The sequence below is a fragment of the Dromaius novaehollandiae genome, chromosome 1 (genome assembly GCF_036370855.1).
Source record: "Dromaius novaehollandiae isolate bDroNov1 chromosome 1, bDroNov1.hap1, whole genome shotgun sequence".
Lineage (NCBI taxonomy): Eukaryota > Metazoa > Chordata > Aves > Casuariiformes > Dromaiidae > Dromaius > Dromaius novaehollandiae.
This window is the reverse complement of record NC_088098.1, coordinates 138,064,633-138,078,454: the sequence shown is the minus strand read 5'-3', so window position 1 is coordinate 138,078,454 and position 13,822 is coordinate 138,064,633. Positions and strand designations below refer to the sequence as shown.

Genomic DNA, 13,822 nt, shown 5'->3' with positions numbered 1-13,822 from the left:
AATGACCTGAAGTGACCAGGATCTTGAACAGGACAAATCACGAGTTTACTGAAAAGAACAGAAGTATCCAGAAAGCTTTGGCTCAGTTGGACCTTACAGAAATGAGCATAAATGAGGACCAGTGTAATCCTCATTAACTGGGAAATAGCCATCCCTGATGAGGCTGTAGGGACTGCAAAATCTTACCGAAGCTGTCTGCATGTGAATTGGATATCTAGGTAATTGCAAACCACTGTATATATCTTCTGTGGATCTTATAAAGGCCAAAGCGGGGAGATCTTGTGCAAAATGCACACACGCACACACATGCACGCGAATTTTCTAAATGAAGGGTTTCTTAATGATAAACTTTCTTCAAGGAAATAAACAGAGATATTGCAGTCTTTCTTACAGCTTGGAGTATGTTGGCAATTCACAGGTTAAAATGGGGAAAGGTGGAGTTTCCAACTAAATCAACAAATGCTTTGAGGGAAGTAAGTCTGTGCTGTAGCCAGGTGCCAGTATAGCATCCCGGTTAAATTGGCAGTGGTTCAGCTTATTGTAGGTTTTGCCCTTGAGACAGCTTTGTAAAAATTGTGAGATACTTTGAAAAATTGTGGGGGAGTTTCTAGAAGGCTAAATGAAGCTGTTGATAAAGAAAACTAAGAGGAGAGAATATCTTGCTAGCAAAACCAGAACCCAACAGTGAGATGGAACCTCTGAATTAGTTCTGCTTCTGTGCTAACAGTAGTGCTGGTTGCTAGTCATATTTAATGGTTGGTAAAAAGAGAACATGAAGTTTAGTTTAGTATGTCCGTTACAGACCAAGCTGTTGGGGGTAACATAACAGGTTTTTTATATAGCTACAGAGTCTCAAAGGATTTTGCAGTTGCTCGGAAAAACCATAAGCTAGCCTCCAATCATGATTTTTCATCTTTTTTATGTTGCTGTTAATTTTGCATCTTTGTCAGATTTAAAAAAGCACCTACCATTGCCATTAACTATGCTAATTAGTCTTTCGCTCTTCCTCTGCCCCTTCCACTTTCCTGTTTTCTGCATTCCCATTCTCTTCCCCCCTCCCCCTCAGAAGCCTAGATTCCTAATTACATCTGACAATTAAGTCCTAACTCGCAGAAAGAATAGTCCTCTACACCTGCCTACATGGATCTGTTTTACTGTATCATGAAGAAATGCTTGATATTAACTTTGTTTTAAGCAGTGTTTTTTAAAAGTTAGTTTTACTCTGCCTTCCTTCTTCATATTTGGCAATGTTCTTTAGAATAGGATAGTTGCCTGAGAATCAGATATTAAAGTATGGATAGTGGGTTAGAGAAGTGGAGACTGTCTATCTTTAGTATAGAAGAGCTAGCTAAAAGTTCAAAATAAAGAATTGGAAAATTATATCCCCAGTTTTCTCTGCTTGTTAGTCAGACATTATTAGCCAGGCTGTGCAAGCCGATTCAGATGCTCCAAAATTTTTTGCTGAGTCCCAAAACCCTAGTAGCAACACTTGCTATTGACAGGCTAGTTTGGTCAAAGTTTTTGGAGCTCTTCATATCTAAATTGCAAATATACTAAAGGAAGATATGTAAACATAGCAAATTTTGTGACTCCTTGTATCTAGTCATTTTTTTTAAATTTGAACATTTGTGCTTTATTCCTCAGAGTCGTGCTCCAATCTCAGCAAAACTTGTTGCCAACATGCTGTCAGTTGCAGGGGCTGACCATATCATCACTATGGACTTGCATGCTTCTCAGATACAGGTAATTGTAAGTTCTTACTGACTGTAGGCAGAAGGTCTATTGAATTAATATGAAAGGCCACTACTAATTCTCTGGTTTTTGCTCATTGTTTTGAAAGGTGATGTTTGGAAGTGTAATTCTCAGGGTTTAGAGAAAGTTTTGATTACCTCACTACTGGTTTCTAATTAAATTCAATTCTCTTTCAAAAGAGATCAGTCTTGTTCTTACGGGGTGATTTTGTGGGCACCTTAGAAACTTCTGAGTGTTTCTCCCTCCCTCCCCCCAAGAATTTGCCAAACTCAAGTGTATTGGAGCTTCTGGAAGATACAATATGCCCTCCGGGGTGTGTGTGTGTGTGTGTGTGTGTGTAGGGGGTTGTGTGTGTGTTCTTTTTTTAGTCTTGGCCGTGGTAGAATTTTATTGGTGCAGCCAAGGGGACAATATTCTCTCAAGAGAAGTGGAGATGGAGGCTGGAAACCCTTAGCTGGCTTCGCTGATGAATCAAGCAAATCAGAGTAGACATTGCCTGTGGTTCTCATGTGCACCTCTTTCAAGATACCTTGCTTTTTCTAGAAGATACCTTCTCTTCCAGTTCTGGCATTCTGTTTAATCAGAATTTCAAATTATGCTAGATTGCTCTCATCTGCATAAAAAGCAGCTTCATTTGTGGTCACAGGTTTCTTCTCATTACAACTTGCAAAAAGAGAAGAAAGATTCCATTCTGTTGCTCAAGTAATGTTAACTTGAATCTTCCCTAGACTGAAATACTAGTGTTCATATCAAGCAATCAGTCTTAAGAATTAAAATTTATGGCAGTTAAGTAAGTTTTTAAGGCTTTTTCACTAACATGAATTTACGTAGGTGCTTGAGCCTGGTCTTTTTTGGGTTTCATATTGTGGGAACAGTTGTTCTTCATTTCACTACTTTGGATGAGATTTTTAGAGACCTTAGTATTTGTCCAACTCTGCTTCCACCGAATTTGATAGAAATAGCAGAGGGTAGAATTAGGCCAGTGTAGAATACTAATTAAAGTCCTACCCTACATGAGAGGCAAAGGCTTGACTCTTTCCCTGATGTCTTCCAAGTAAGTTTCAAGTAAAAAATAAATGTATATTTATGAAACTATCTTTCTCTTTTGGACTAGGGTTTCTTTGACATTCCAGTAGATAACCTGTATGCAGAACCTGCAGTGCTGCAGTGGATAAAAGAGAACATTATGGAGTGGAAAAACTGTATCATAGTCTCACCTGATGCAGGTGGTGCAAAAAGGTACTATTCAAGCTGTTAGTTCTGCATATAGTTAGTGATCAACTAACTGTTTGGTGTATGCTTTTTCATGGCCCTCCTCCCCACTTCCTCCACCCTTTTGAACTGTATGAGATATAGGTTACAAAATTGACGCCAGCTGCGTTGTGAAAAAAACAGCATAACTAGTTCTCCTAAATGTTGTTCATGCTTGAAAACATCCAGGAGCTTTCTGTACTCTAAAGAAAATGTGTTTCTCTCTCCCTGGATATGGCCTCATTAGCTGAATCCCTCCACGGAGGGAAAGATTTTTCCTGCTGCTTGCTTCTTTAGTCCAGTTGTTGCACCTCTTCCTGCTTCACTCTGGAATTGCCTAAGTTTCCTTTCTCTGTTAAAGCATGTGGCCTGTCCTCACTGTACCTGCTGGCATTTAGGTAAGACCTTGCTTGAGTCATGTTTCTTTTTTCCTAAAGTTACTGCATTCTAGTTGTAAACCTATTGACTCAAGTTATGTACTATGAATATTAGAAAAAGAGAATGAAGTTTTGCTTTGAGTGGCAAATGATAAAAGAGTAATGATTCTCTTTTCACAGTATGTGTTAGTCGTTTAGGAGACCATCTTTTATGTGATACCTATAAACTAATGTAAAAGTTCAGAAACACAAAGTCAATGAAGTGACAAAGGATGCTGTTGAGGTGAAATGCTCACTCTCAAGTTATATTTGTGTGTTAGAGATTGATCATAAGAGTTTATTTTTGAGGATCACTTTCATTCTATTTAATACGGATAGAATCTGTCTTGGTATCTTTCTGTTGAAATGCAATCAAACACTTGCTGTTGAAGTAAGGGAGAACATTGCTTACTGTAAACTTATAAATTCTCCTTCGCCTTCAGTAATATAATGTAAAGAAGATGGTTTGGGCTTGTTCATTTAAAACATGTAGACCTTCAAATTAATACTTGAGTTAATGAAAGTGAATAGAATATGAAGAATATCTTAAATAAATTGGAAGTATTAAATATATGTATGTTTTGATTGCTTAATATTTTAAACATCTGAATACTTTTCTGTTTCTTACCATTTGCTTGGTGGCTTTCCAGCTCATTGAATTTTGTGATTGAAGTAAGGCATGCAGGTTCTATTGATAACTTAATGCCTCGTAAGTATTGAGATTTGCTTTGAAATTACACTGTTGTGCACAAAAATGTGAAAACACTAACATTTTTTGTCTGTCTGCCTGGTTTTGGAAAGCTGTAACAAACAAACATATTTACCTTTTAAGTACTAAAGAAACTGAACCGTATTCTCTATTAACTGTGAATGTTAACCTTGTTAACAGCACTCTAAAATGGACAAGCTTCAAGACTGTGCTAGCACAGACAAAGCATAGTAGTGTTTATTTCTCTGAATATGTCTGAGAGCTCTAGCATATTCAAAAAATCTGAATAAAGCAATCTATTTAATTAGAAGTCTGTAACAAACTAAGCTTGTTAGTGGAGTTCAGTCTGGCCACCAGAGGTCACCCTGAGGAGTTCTAAAAAATCTTTGGTGATCAAAAGCATTGCTAACAGAATTGCTAAGTAAACTACTTGATTACTAGACAAATGTTGCTAAATAAGTTACTAATCACCACTAACTTACTTGCTTGTTTTTCCCATTGGTCTGGTTTTCACATTCCTGGCAACAGTGCTTTCAGTTAGGATTTTAAAGTACAAGCTGTTGTATGCTTAGAATTGAGGCTCTCTCTTTTTTTAAACTATCTAGAGTGACTAGGTTTTGCAGCAGTTCAATAAAAGCTTGTGAAGAACTGAAATGTTTTGTGTATATGTTTCGCATACCAGTAAGAGTCTAACAAATTTGGATGGACCTGCATACATTTTTCCTGAGCTACTAGTAGCTCTGTAGATACCTTTGAAATGATTTTAAAAAGCTATATTTATTTAAAAGTCTTCTTAAATTTAATTTTGAATTAACTATTTTATCTAACGCAGTAGCTTTCACAACTGAACATTATTCTTTAATTTTCCCCATGCCCAAACCTTCTCCTGAGTTCTTCAATAGCAGTCCTGAAGGGAAAGCTTTTCCTTGAAGAATGAGGCAATAAATCTCCACATATTTTCAGACAGCAGCTTTTCTTCTACTAGCAGTGACCCTCCCCTACACAAGTATTCAAAATTTCTTTTTATAGTGTAGGTGCAGAGGTTACGCTACCGGGCCTGTAATTCTCCTACTCTCTATCCTGAAGAGGAAGAGACCGACACTAGAAGGACCAGAATCTATAACAGTAGACTCTAAGCACATACCCAATTCTTTTCTATTAGACACTAGCTGTCTCTGATTTATAAATTTCTACTTCAGAAACTATTTCTACTTTATAGTAAATTTCTACTTCAGTATATCTGTGTTATCAAAAGCAGATTATGTGTACAGAACTATATTTCATAAACTTATTGGAACAATACAGCTAAACTCCTCTTTGGTTTGGATGAAGAAAAGTAATGACTGCTTTGGGGTTGTTTTTTCCCCCTAGTTTAACAGTCTCATGCTGTGAAGTGAACCTCTCATCCTGAGAAATAGTGTGTGTATATGTCCTCTTTTCTCCAGCCAATGACCAGCATTGCTGGATTACTGCTTCTATTGAATGCCCTAAACACAGTAACTTAGTTATATTATTAATTGTATTTGCCTAATGACCTTTTCAAAGACAGGAGTTTAGTGCCAGAAAACTAAAGTCAATTAAAAAAAAAATCTATTTCTGGAGTATTGGTTAAGACACTGTGGTGGTATTTATTAACAGAGAATTAAGATTCTTTCTGCCCTGTTTTGTGCTACAGTGATTTTTAATAAACACACACACAGTCTTATGACAAACAGACAAGTAGGCTTTCTTCTTTCTTTTAAAATAGGTTTCTGAAATGTTTTATTTCTTCCTCTAACTTAGGGTTACTTCAATTGCTGATAGACTGAATGTGGAATTTGCTCTCATTCATAAGGAACGGAAGAAAGCAAATGAAGTAGACAGAATGGTCTTGGTTGGTGATGTGAAAGACAGAGTAGCTATTCTTGTTGATGATATGGCTGACACATGTGGCACGATATGTCATGCAGCAGACAAGTAAGTATTAGGAATTAGCGCAATGTCTCCCTGTAGTGTGACCTGCAGATAGCAGATGAACTCAGTTGCTGTGTCTGCATGCTTATAAGTCAACCTGATCTCTGTAGTGTGAAGTCGCTCTGATTCTTCAGTCTATAGGTCACAGTCCTGTGATCAGACTGTCTTCCTGTAGAATGTGGGAGTGAAAATATTTACAGAAATATCTATTCTGTATTTAGAAAGAAGAAAAAGTTAAAACAGTCTCATCAAACTTGAAAGAGACTTGGGGGCCATCTAATGTGTTTTCCAGTTCCAAGGCAGAAATGACAGATCATTGTGTTCTTAAACCTTATCATGGAGCTTTTCCACTCTCCTTTGGTGATCTTTTGCAGAGCTTTGCTAGATTCACCATTAGAAAGTTTTTTCTCCTCAGTATTTAATGCATGTTTAATCTTTAATATAAATCTTCAGTATAAAACTCCTAGTCTTCTTTATCCTGGACAGTGCAAATAAGTTATTTATTTATTTATTTTTTAATCCTCTTTTGTCTGGAATGTAGTTGAGGACTGTTTTCATCCCCCTCTAGACTAAACAACTTAAGTTTGTTCAGTCTTTCCAGACAGTTTCTAGACCTCTGCTCTGCTGTTGATGCTGTCTGAACTCTCTTCGTTTCATCCATTTACTTCTTGAAGTGCAGCATCTGAAAGTAGGCCCACTATCCTGACTGAGGCCCTAACATTGCTGAGTAGAAAGGATTAATCTGTGGGGTTCTTTATCAGCCTGTCCTTATGCTTGTACGCTTCAGGGTGGTGGTAATTTTTTTTTTTTTCCACAGAGGTTGATAATGTTGACTGCCCTGAACTCTGTTAATGTCTGTACCCTTTCCTAAAAAATTGCTAGCCAGGAGTCCCAGTCTGTGTAAATTCAAATGATTAATTCTTCCTATTCCTGTTGCCATAGCTTCACAACTGAAAATGGATGGCAGCAATTCTAGCTTCAAAAATCATTTTGACAAATTGGAGAAATGGACTGATACTCATTAAGGACAAATGTGACATATTACAGTTGAGCAATAGTGAACTGAAGGGCTCCTGCCCTTCCACTCATATCCCAGTGTATGATGTCAGCTCTGTTTCGGAAAGTCAAGGGCTTCAGTCTAAACTTGATTGGAGACCTGAGGTCTAATTTTCCCATCCAAAGATTATTTTCAGATCTTACGTTATGATCTGGTTTACAGCAAAGCCCCCCCAAATGGTTGTGCCTGCTGCAAAATAGAAGTGGGAACAAACTGCTGGGGAACAAGGCCCTGGAATGTCTTAAACAGATCTTGTTGCTGAACACTTACTACGGTATTATTACACCTGCACTTAATCCTTTCCAAAGCTTATATCTCTGATTTGAGATCACTTTGAATTTATATTCCTGCCCAGTATACTTGCAGACCATTTGAAAGTATTGAATAGCATCAGATCTAATATAGGTCCACATGATACTTCCTACCTAAACCTGTTTCATGTTCTTTTGAAGTAATAGGGTGATACTTGAGTGAGCTAGACATTACCACTAGTGGTCTGAAGTAAAGATCATCCCACAAGTTTACAGGATTTAGTTGTCGGTTTGCTGTTTGCTCCTAGATGATCAGGATGTCAAAAACTCAAGGTAGAAGAATTCTTACAGTCTTGTTTCCTCTTCTGTCATGCTTGATGGAATCCTGCAGTTGGATACTATGCAGTTGTTTGCTGTCCACATAGTAATCGGTATCAAACCCCAAAGTGGGCCTGTGTGTGTTGTGCCCTTTGCTGGCCAAAACCACAAATTGTGTAGCCGATGATTTTTTGACACCTCTGTGCACAGAGGAAACTAGCTGCTGTCAGAAAGGAGGCCTTTTTTTTTTTTCCTGCTATGAAAGAAACACTTTGCTCTATAAAAATCTACTGTGGATAAATTCTAAAAGCATCAGAAACCTGCAGTGTACCTGGAGTGTTCACTAGAAGATGCTTTTGCTTGAACAATGCTGCCTGTGTTCTTGGCATGAAGGTATGCTTTTCATTAATACCAAACCTAGATGAGATGCAGTTTCTGCTTAATTAGACTTATCTAAATTACTTTTTAAGTCTCTCTTTATCCTAGTGACCTAAAGGCACATCTAGCAGATTAGGTTAGACATGTATTTCCAGATACTGCAGATCAGCTTACTGAAGGCTTTTTTCTTCACTCGTAGTACACATTCACACTGTAATAATGTACCCTCCTTTTAGGTTGCACATACTAATGATTGGAATTCTTTGATTCCAGTGAGTCATTCAGAATGATATGATATTTCCGTATTTTTGTCTCTTTCCCTTTCTTACTTTCTGCGATGATCTAATAAAGTACCAGCTGTTCAAGGTTGCCTTTTGTCCCAGTTCCAGTTGTAGGCTTGCATAACTTTGAGTATCTGGAGGTACAGAGGCCAATCAAAACCAAGTGAAGAGAATCTGACTTATTCACAAGTTGTTCTAGTTCTTTTATTTATACAATTTTTTTGTGCGCTGCATCATCTGTCTTCTGAATCAGCAGCATGTCTTCCCCAACCTTGCAGTAAGCTAGGATTTTGATAATTAAACCTTTTTTTTTTTTTGACCCCAGAAACCTCTGTCCAAGCACAATTCACTTCCATTTCAAAGAAGTCCCATCTAGAACTGTGCATTTAAACATGCATCACAGCATGTTCTTCCTTTGTGTTCTGCAGGTTAGTGTCTGCTGGAGCCACTAAAGTTTATGCTATTCTTAGTCATGGAATCTTTTCTGGTCCTGCTATTTCTCGGATTAATAATGCAGCATTTGAGGCTGTTGTGGTAACAAATACAATCCCTCAAGAAGAGAAAATGAAACACTGCCCCAAAATTCAGGTACTGTAGTATTTTTGTATCATCTGTTCAAGCTCTGGATTTGTATTTTACCATTCTCTGATGCTAGAGTTTTAAGATGAAAACAATATTCTCAAACACGTTGTGCAGCTAGGTTGTTTGCAGAACATACTGCTAAATCATGCTGAAGAACTGTTTTAAGGAAATTCAGTTAGTATGATAAAATATTGGAAAAAATATTTGATACTGCAGCAGATTGACTATGCATGACAGTAAAAGAATAATGGGTTTAAAGCTGGCTGTGATGCTTTTTTAGAATTTGATCAATATTCATCACACAATATTTGTATGTGGGAACTCAAGCTAGTTATATTATTGTGAATGCCACAGAAACTTTAGATTTCTTTGTTTTTGAAATACACTAATTATCTTTATCTTTGGCATTTTCATATGTTTCTAAAATCAAACCAAAAATACAAAGCTGACTTATCTCAGTAGCTTTTACATGAGACTATTCTTGGCAGTCATGTGTCCCGTTAGCTTGCCTTTTTTTTTTTTATTTCCATGCAGAGGGAGGTAAGTATAAAATGATGGTGGGGGGGATTGTTTTGTTTTGTTTTTATGCTACACTGAATTAAAACAACTTGACACAAACATAGTACCATATAGATTTTAAGTGGATGCTGCCATCTAATGGCTGGAATAAAATGTTTCTTCTGACAGCATGGCCTGTGTTAGCAGTCCTCAGCAGTAAGCCTGTACAAAAACTGGTTACTACTTTCTTGTTCAATTTTTAGTCTGTACTTTGTGTTAATATATTCCTCATGTTAGGCTTGCTTAATGCTTTAAAGTTATTTTCCTTCCTAGGTGGGTAAGAGGGCAGAATAGTAAACTGAATGTACAGTCCATATGCTTGTAAACACGTGCTTATAAACTGATTTTTTTGTAGTATATTGTTTTGATATCCTATAATCTTTTTTTCTTTCTTTCTTTCCTCTTAGGTTATTGACATTTCTATGATCCTGGCTGAGGCAATTCGAAGAACACACAATGGTGAATCTGTGTCTTACCTGTTCAGTCATGTTCCCTTATAACCGCAAGAAGCTGTGTTGTACCTTTGCAAGGGCTGTGTCAGCTAGCCCTGTTCTTAACAGTGCATCTCAACCACAAGAGATGAGTATCTCTGTACAAGCCCAGAGCTCATATGATTAATTATTATATTTGTCTCCTAATTACCATTTGTTCCTTGTAAATTGGCAATAAATTACCATCCTGCAGAAACCTTTTATGAATTCCCTTGAGTGTCTGGGATCTTACCTGTTGCTAAGTTCTTTTGTGTGCTCATGAGCTCTTTCTGCTAAATTGCTGCTTCAGATCTGTTTTCTATTCAGAATTACTAAAGAAGTTTATAGAACTTAATGGAATTTATGCATATGAAATAGTTTTTCTGTGTTAAGCTAAATGCTACAGATTTAGGCATCTGGAATCTAGTTGTCTGTCAGGCAAGCAGGGTTTTTTGTTGTTGTTTTTATTTTTCCTTGTTCTGCTTAACTCCAATGAAAATTATTTTGTAAACCCTGACAGAATTTAAACCTCATATCAGTTTTAAGGAACTGTTGACACATCCATAATATTACCTGTGTTTCATAAACTTGGTGTTCTTTTTCTTCACAAGGTATATATGGTTACAAATTTTCTTCTGTAAAGCTCTCAGTTGTTCATTACCTTATATCATTTGGTTGAAATCTATTGTGCAGATGCTATAGTCAGTCAGAAGACTGATGTTTCAATATTCTTGGGATTATTTATTAATTTCCTGTATTTCAATAATAAGGACCAATTTTGACTGAAAATATCAGAAAAGAATTTTCATTTTTAACTGCATAATTAATCGAGCTTCATCTTTCTATTATGAACTACCACAGCACTTTGCTGTGTAGGCGGTGAACTATGGTAAACTAACCAGTCTTGAATACTTTAATATTAGAGAACTAAAACCACTGGGAAAATAGATTGTATGCTGAGAAGCTTATGGTTAGGTACTGGTAAGTGCAGTCAATAATGGATTCTGGGGGGAAAAAAAAATTTCTGTCACTTTAGGTCTTCACATTCTTTTACAGTTTTCAGCCTATCTGCTGGAAAGGAAGAGTTCAGCTGTGTTAAGATAGTGTTCCTGCACCTAAATCGTAGGAAAACTCAGCTTTGCACCTGAGATTGCAGTTTTTAATTATAAAAGCATTTGCCATGCTTGAAATGTTTCATTACTGTGGAACCACACAGAATAGCCTGATTTCATCCTACTTTGCTTATTCTGGGATATATTTATCATGATACACTGTGTTCTAAAATGGATTTTTTCCATTCAATTCAACCTGGTCTAATGTTCTGTTAGTTTCTCTGAGGAAAAAATGTGGCTATTTTGTCCTTGTATTTTTTTTTTTTTAATAATTTGCTATTTCTTCTGTGGGTTTCTTTGTATATTGAAGATGAAAACAGTTTCACCTGTACTGCTTTACATAATGAGTATAGAAATGGGTTCATAAGATACTGCAATCAGAATTTGGTTCAGCCATCAGTCCTCTGAGGAATTTCTCATTAGAGTTTAATTTTTGAAATACTTTATAACACAATGGAATGGATCTACATTATTATCTGAATCAGAAAGCAATTTTTTAATGCATGGTTATTTAACCTATTGTATTAAGCAGGTGTTTAAAATGTTACTTTGCAGTTACATGGCTACAGTTTTGGAGCTAACAACTTAGTTATACCACCAAAATTTAGTCCTTATTACACATATAAGTTATACAATAAACTTAATACCCAATATTAATTCAATTTTATAGATCAGATCTTTGTTACAAGCAAAATGCTGAATTGTTCGCCTTTATTATGCACAAGTATTGTAAATAAATCTTAAAAATTACATGTGCCAAGAGACTGCTTGTGTTTTTATTCTTTTGTTGCTCTATTTATGAAGACAATGTCCTGCGCAGATCAAATAGAGAAGAATGCAGACACCGATACTCATGCCAACCTTACTAATAAATTATATATGAGCTGTTGTGGACATAAGAATGAACTGTTAATCACACCAGACCAGTGCACATCTTTAAGATGATCATCCTCCTCCTTTATGTGGTCTGACAAAAATGACACTGTTTAAATTTCATTGGAAATTTGAGTTAACGCTTCATGAACAGTTGAAGTTCTTGCTTCTCAGTTTGTTGTAAACGAAACAATTCAGCTGTATTTAGCAAGATTAGGTGGGGGAAAGAGCAGAAGTAACTCCAGAAGTAAGCTTACTGTCTGTACTGAATTTTGGGCACTTTCAATACTTGTGAAGTTAGAGGTGAAAATCCTATCAATCTTTGCCAAAATTAAGACATAGAAGCAGCTTTTTCCTATAAGCATAAAACTGAGGTGTTTCTTTTTTTTTTAAACACTATATGCTTCCTGGCCCATTCTGGGATTCTGTTTTGAAACAGTTTGGACTGAATGGAAGCTTTCTTCTCAGAGCAGAATTATTTTGAATTAAAGAGAAAATACTGGATTGCATGTGTTCTGTGCTGAGAGGTACAGGTTCTTCAGAATCCTACAAGAAAGGCACAAGCTTTCTTTCAAGAAAGACAACTATTTTTTTAATGCCCCAGACTAGATGGTAGAAGGGACATAAGAATTTGTAAGTTGGTGATTCTGGGAACTCCAAATTCATACACCTCTACTCAGGCCACAGCACACTGCTCAGATCCCGTCCATGGTAAGGTTCATCACTATTGTGGCCTTTAGAGGTTTTCATAGGATTTTCTTAGAAGTACTGTGGTGTAGATGGAAAACACGTTGCTTCATTTCAAGATAAGGACACGTGGATGGTGTCATCACTGGTGCCAAGTAGGTGCTGCCTTCATGGTCTTCCATTACAATTATCTGGCTAAGTTCACCCTATGTCAAGGGCTACGTGCAGCACAGCACAATCCTGAAGGTCAAGTGATGTGCAGTACAATACATGCCTGTGTTTACTCAGGTCAGCTTATGTGGATTGCTTACTCAATGTACAATAGTCTTCCTGTTAGGACCACCACAGCATGCCAGAAATCAGGCAGAGATGAACTGAAACCCTACAAACACTAATTTGACGAATCCTATTGTACGGTCATCATGGAAGTATAAATTTTTGACTTTCTACTGTAAAAGTCCTTGAAGTTCGCAGCCTTTTTGAAAGGCTGTGTCATGGACTCTAGTGTTTTCAATGTCAAAAGCTCAGACTCTTTTCCTGAGGCAGGGTTGCTGTCTGCAGTAAAACCTGAGCATGGGTATAACCTTACATTTTCACTGCACAAGTCCCTCTCCAAGTTGTCAGTCAATCAGTATGCAATGAATCCTGATTCTCTGCCCTCTGTATGTTGTCATGACTGACAAATGAGGTGTGATTGTCGAATGTGGCTGGTTCTGACAGTCATTTACTTCTTATTCCAAGCCTGTGTCATGCTGTGCTTAAAAGGTGAAAGAGGGAAAAGAATAAAAGACAGCACAGAGCGCGAACAAGAGAGTAATGGGTGCTGCCTGCATTCTTTGCTCAAGCTAGATGTTGCCCACATATCCACGTGTGTGTATATATGCATATATATATATATACACGTAACTTGTTGGCACAAAGGATGTTGAGATAGGTTCACATGCACAAATGTTTACTACTGGGGCAGTAGGTGGACACATCAATTCTGATGGTTAGTTACTTTGGTGGACAAATAAAAGGAGAGAGAAAAAAGGGGCAAACTCTCCCCAGTGACCAGATTTGGGTTGCAAGGGCAAGGCCCTGAGAATCACAATGTGAGGGAGAGTGGAAAAATACTGCCCCAGAGGCGAGACTCTGGGAAACCCTGCCACAGCGCCTTGGGTGGTGGGTACCA

At 37.2% G+C, this 13,822-nt stretch overlaps 1 protein-coding gene across 3 annotated transcripts in view; it reads left to right on the top strand.

The window, feature by feature from the left end:
• Window positions 1–11,387, top strand: part of PRPS2 (phosphoribosyl pyrophosphate synthetase 2) — a 28,197-nt gene extending 16,810 nt beyond the window's left edge. For 2 of the 3 annotated variants that reach the window (XM_026117278.2, XM_026117287.2), the window contains 5 exons: window positions 1,645–1,743; window positions 2,867–2,991; window positions 5,911–6,084; window positions 8,795–8,954; window positions 9,914–11,387. In XM_026117278.2, the coding sequence (XP_025973063.1) occupies window positions 1,645–1,743; window positions 2,867–2,991; window positions 5,911–6,084; window positions 8,795–8,954; window positions 9,914–10,006 (651 nt within the window). In that variant the 3' untranslated portion in view covers window positions 10,007–11,387. The remainder of the gene's footprint in view (window positions 1–1,644; window positions 1,744–2,866; window positions 2,992–5,910; window positions 6,085–8,794; window positions 8,955–9,913) is intronic. The other variant, XM_026117296.2, reaches the window with a different exon arrangement.
• The last annotated feature ends 2,435 nt before the right edge of the window (window positions 11,388–13,822 follow it).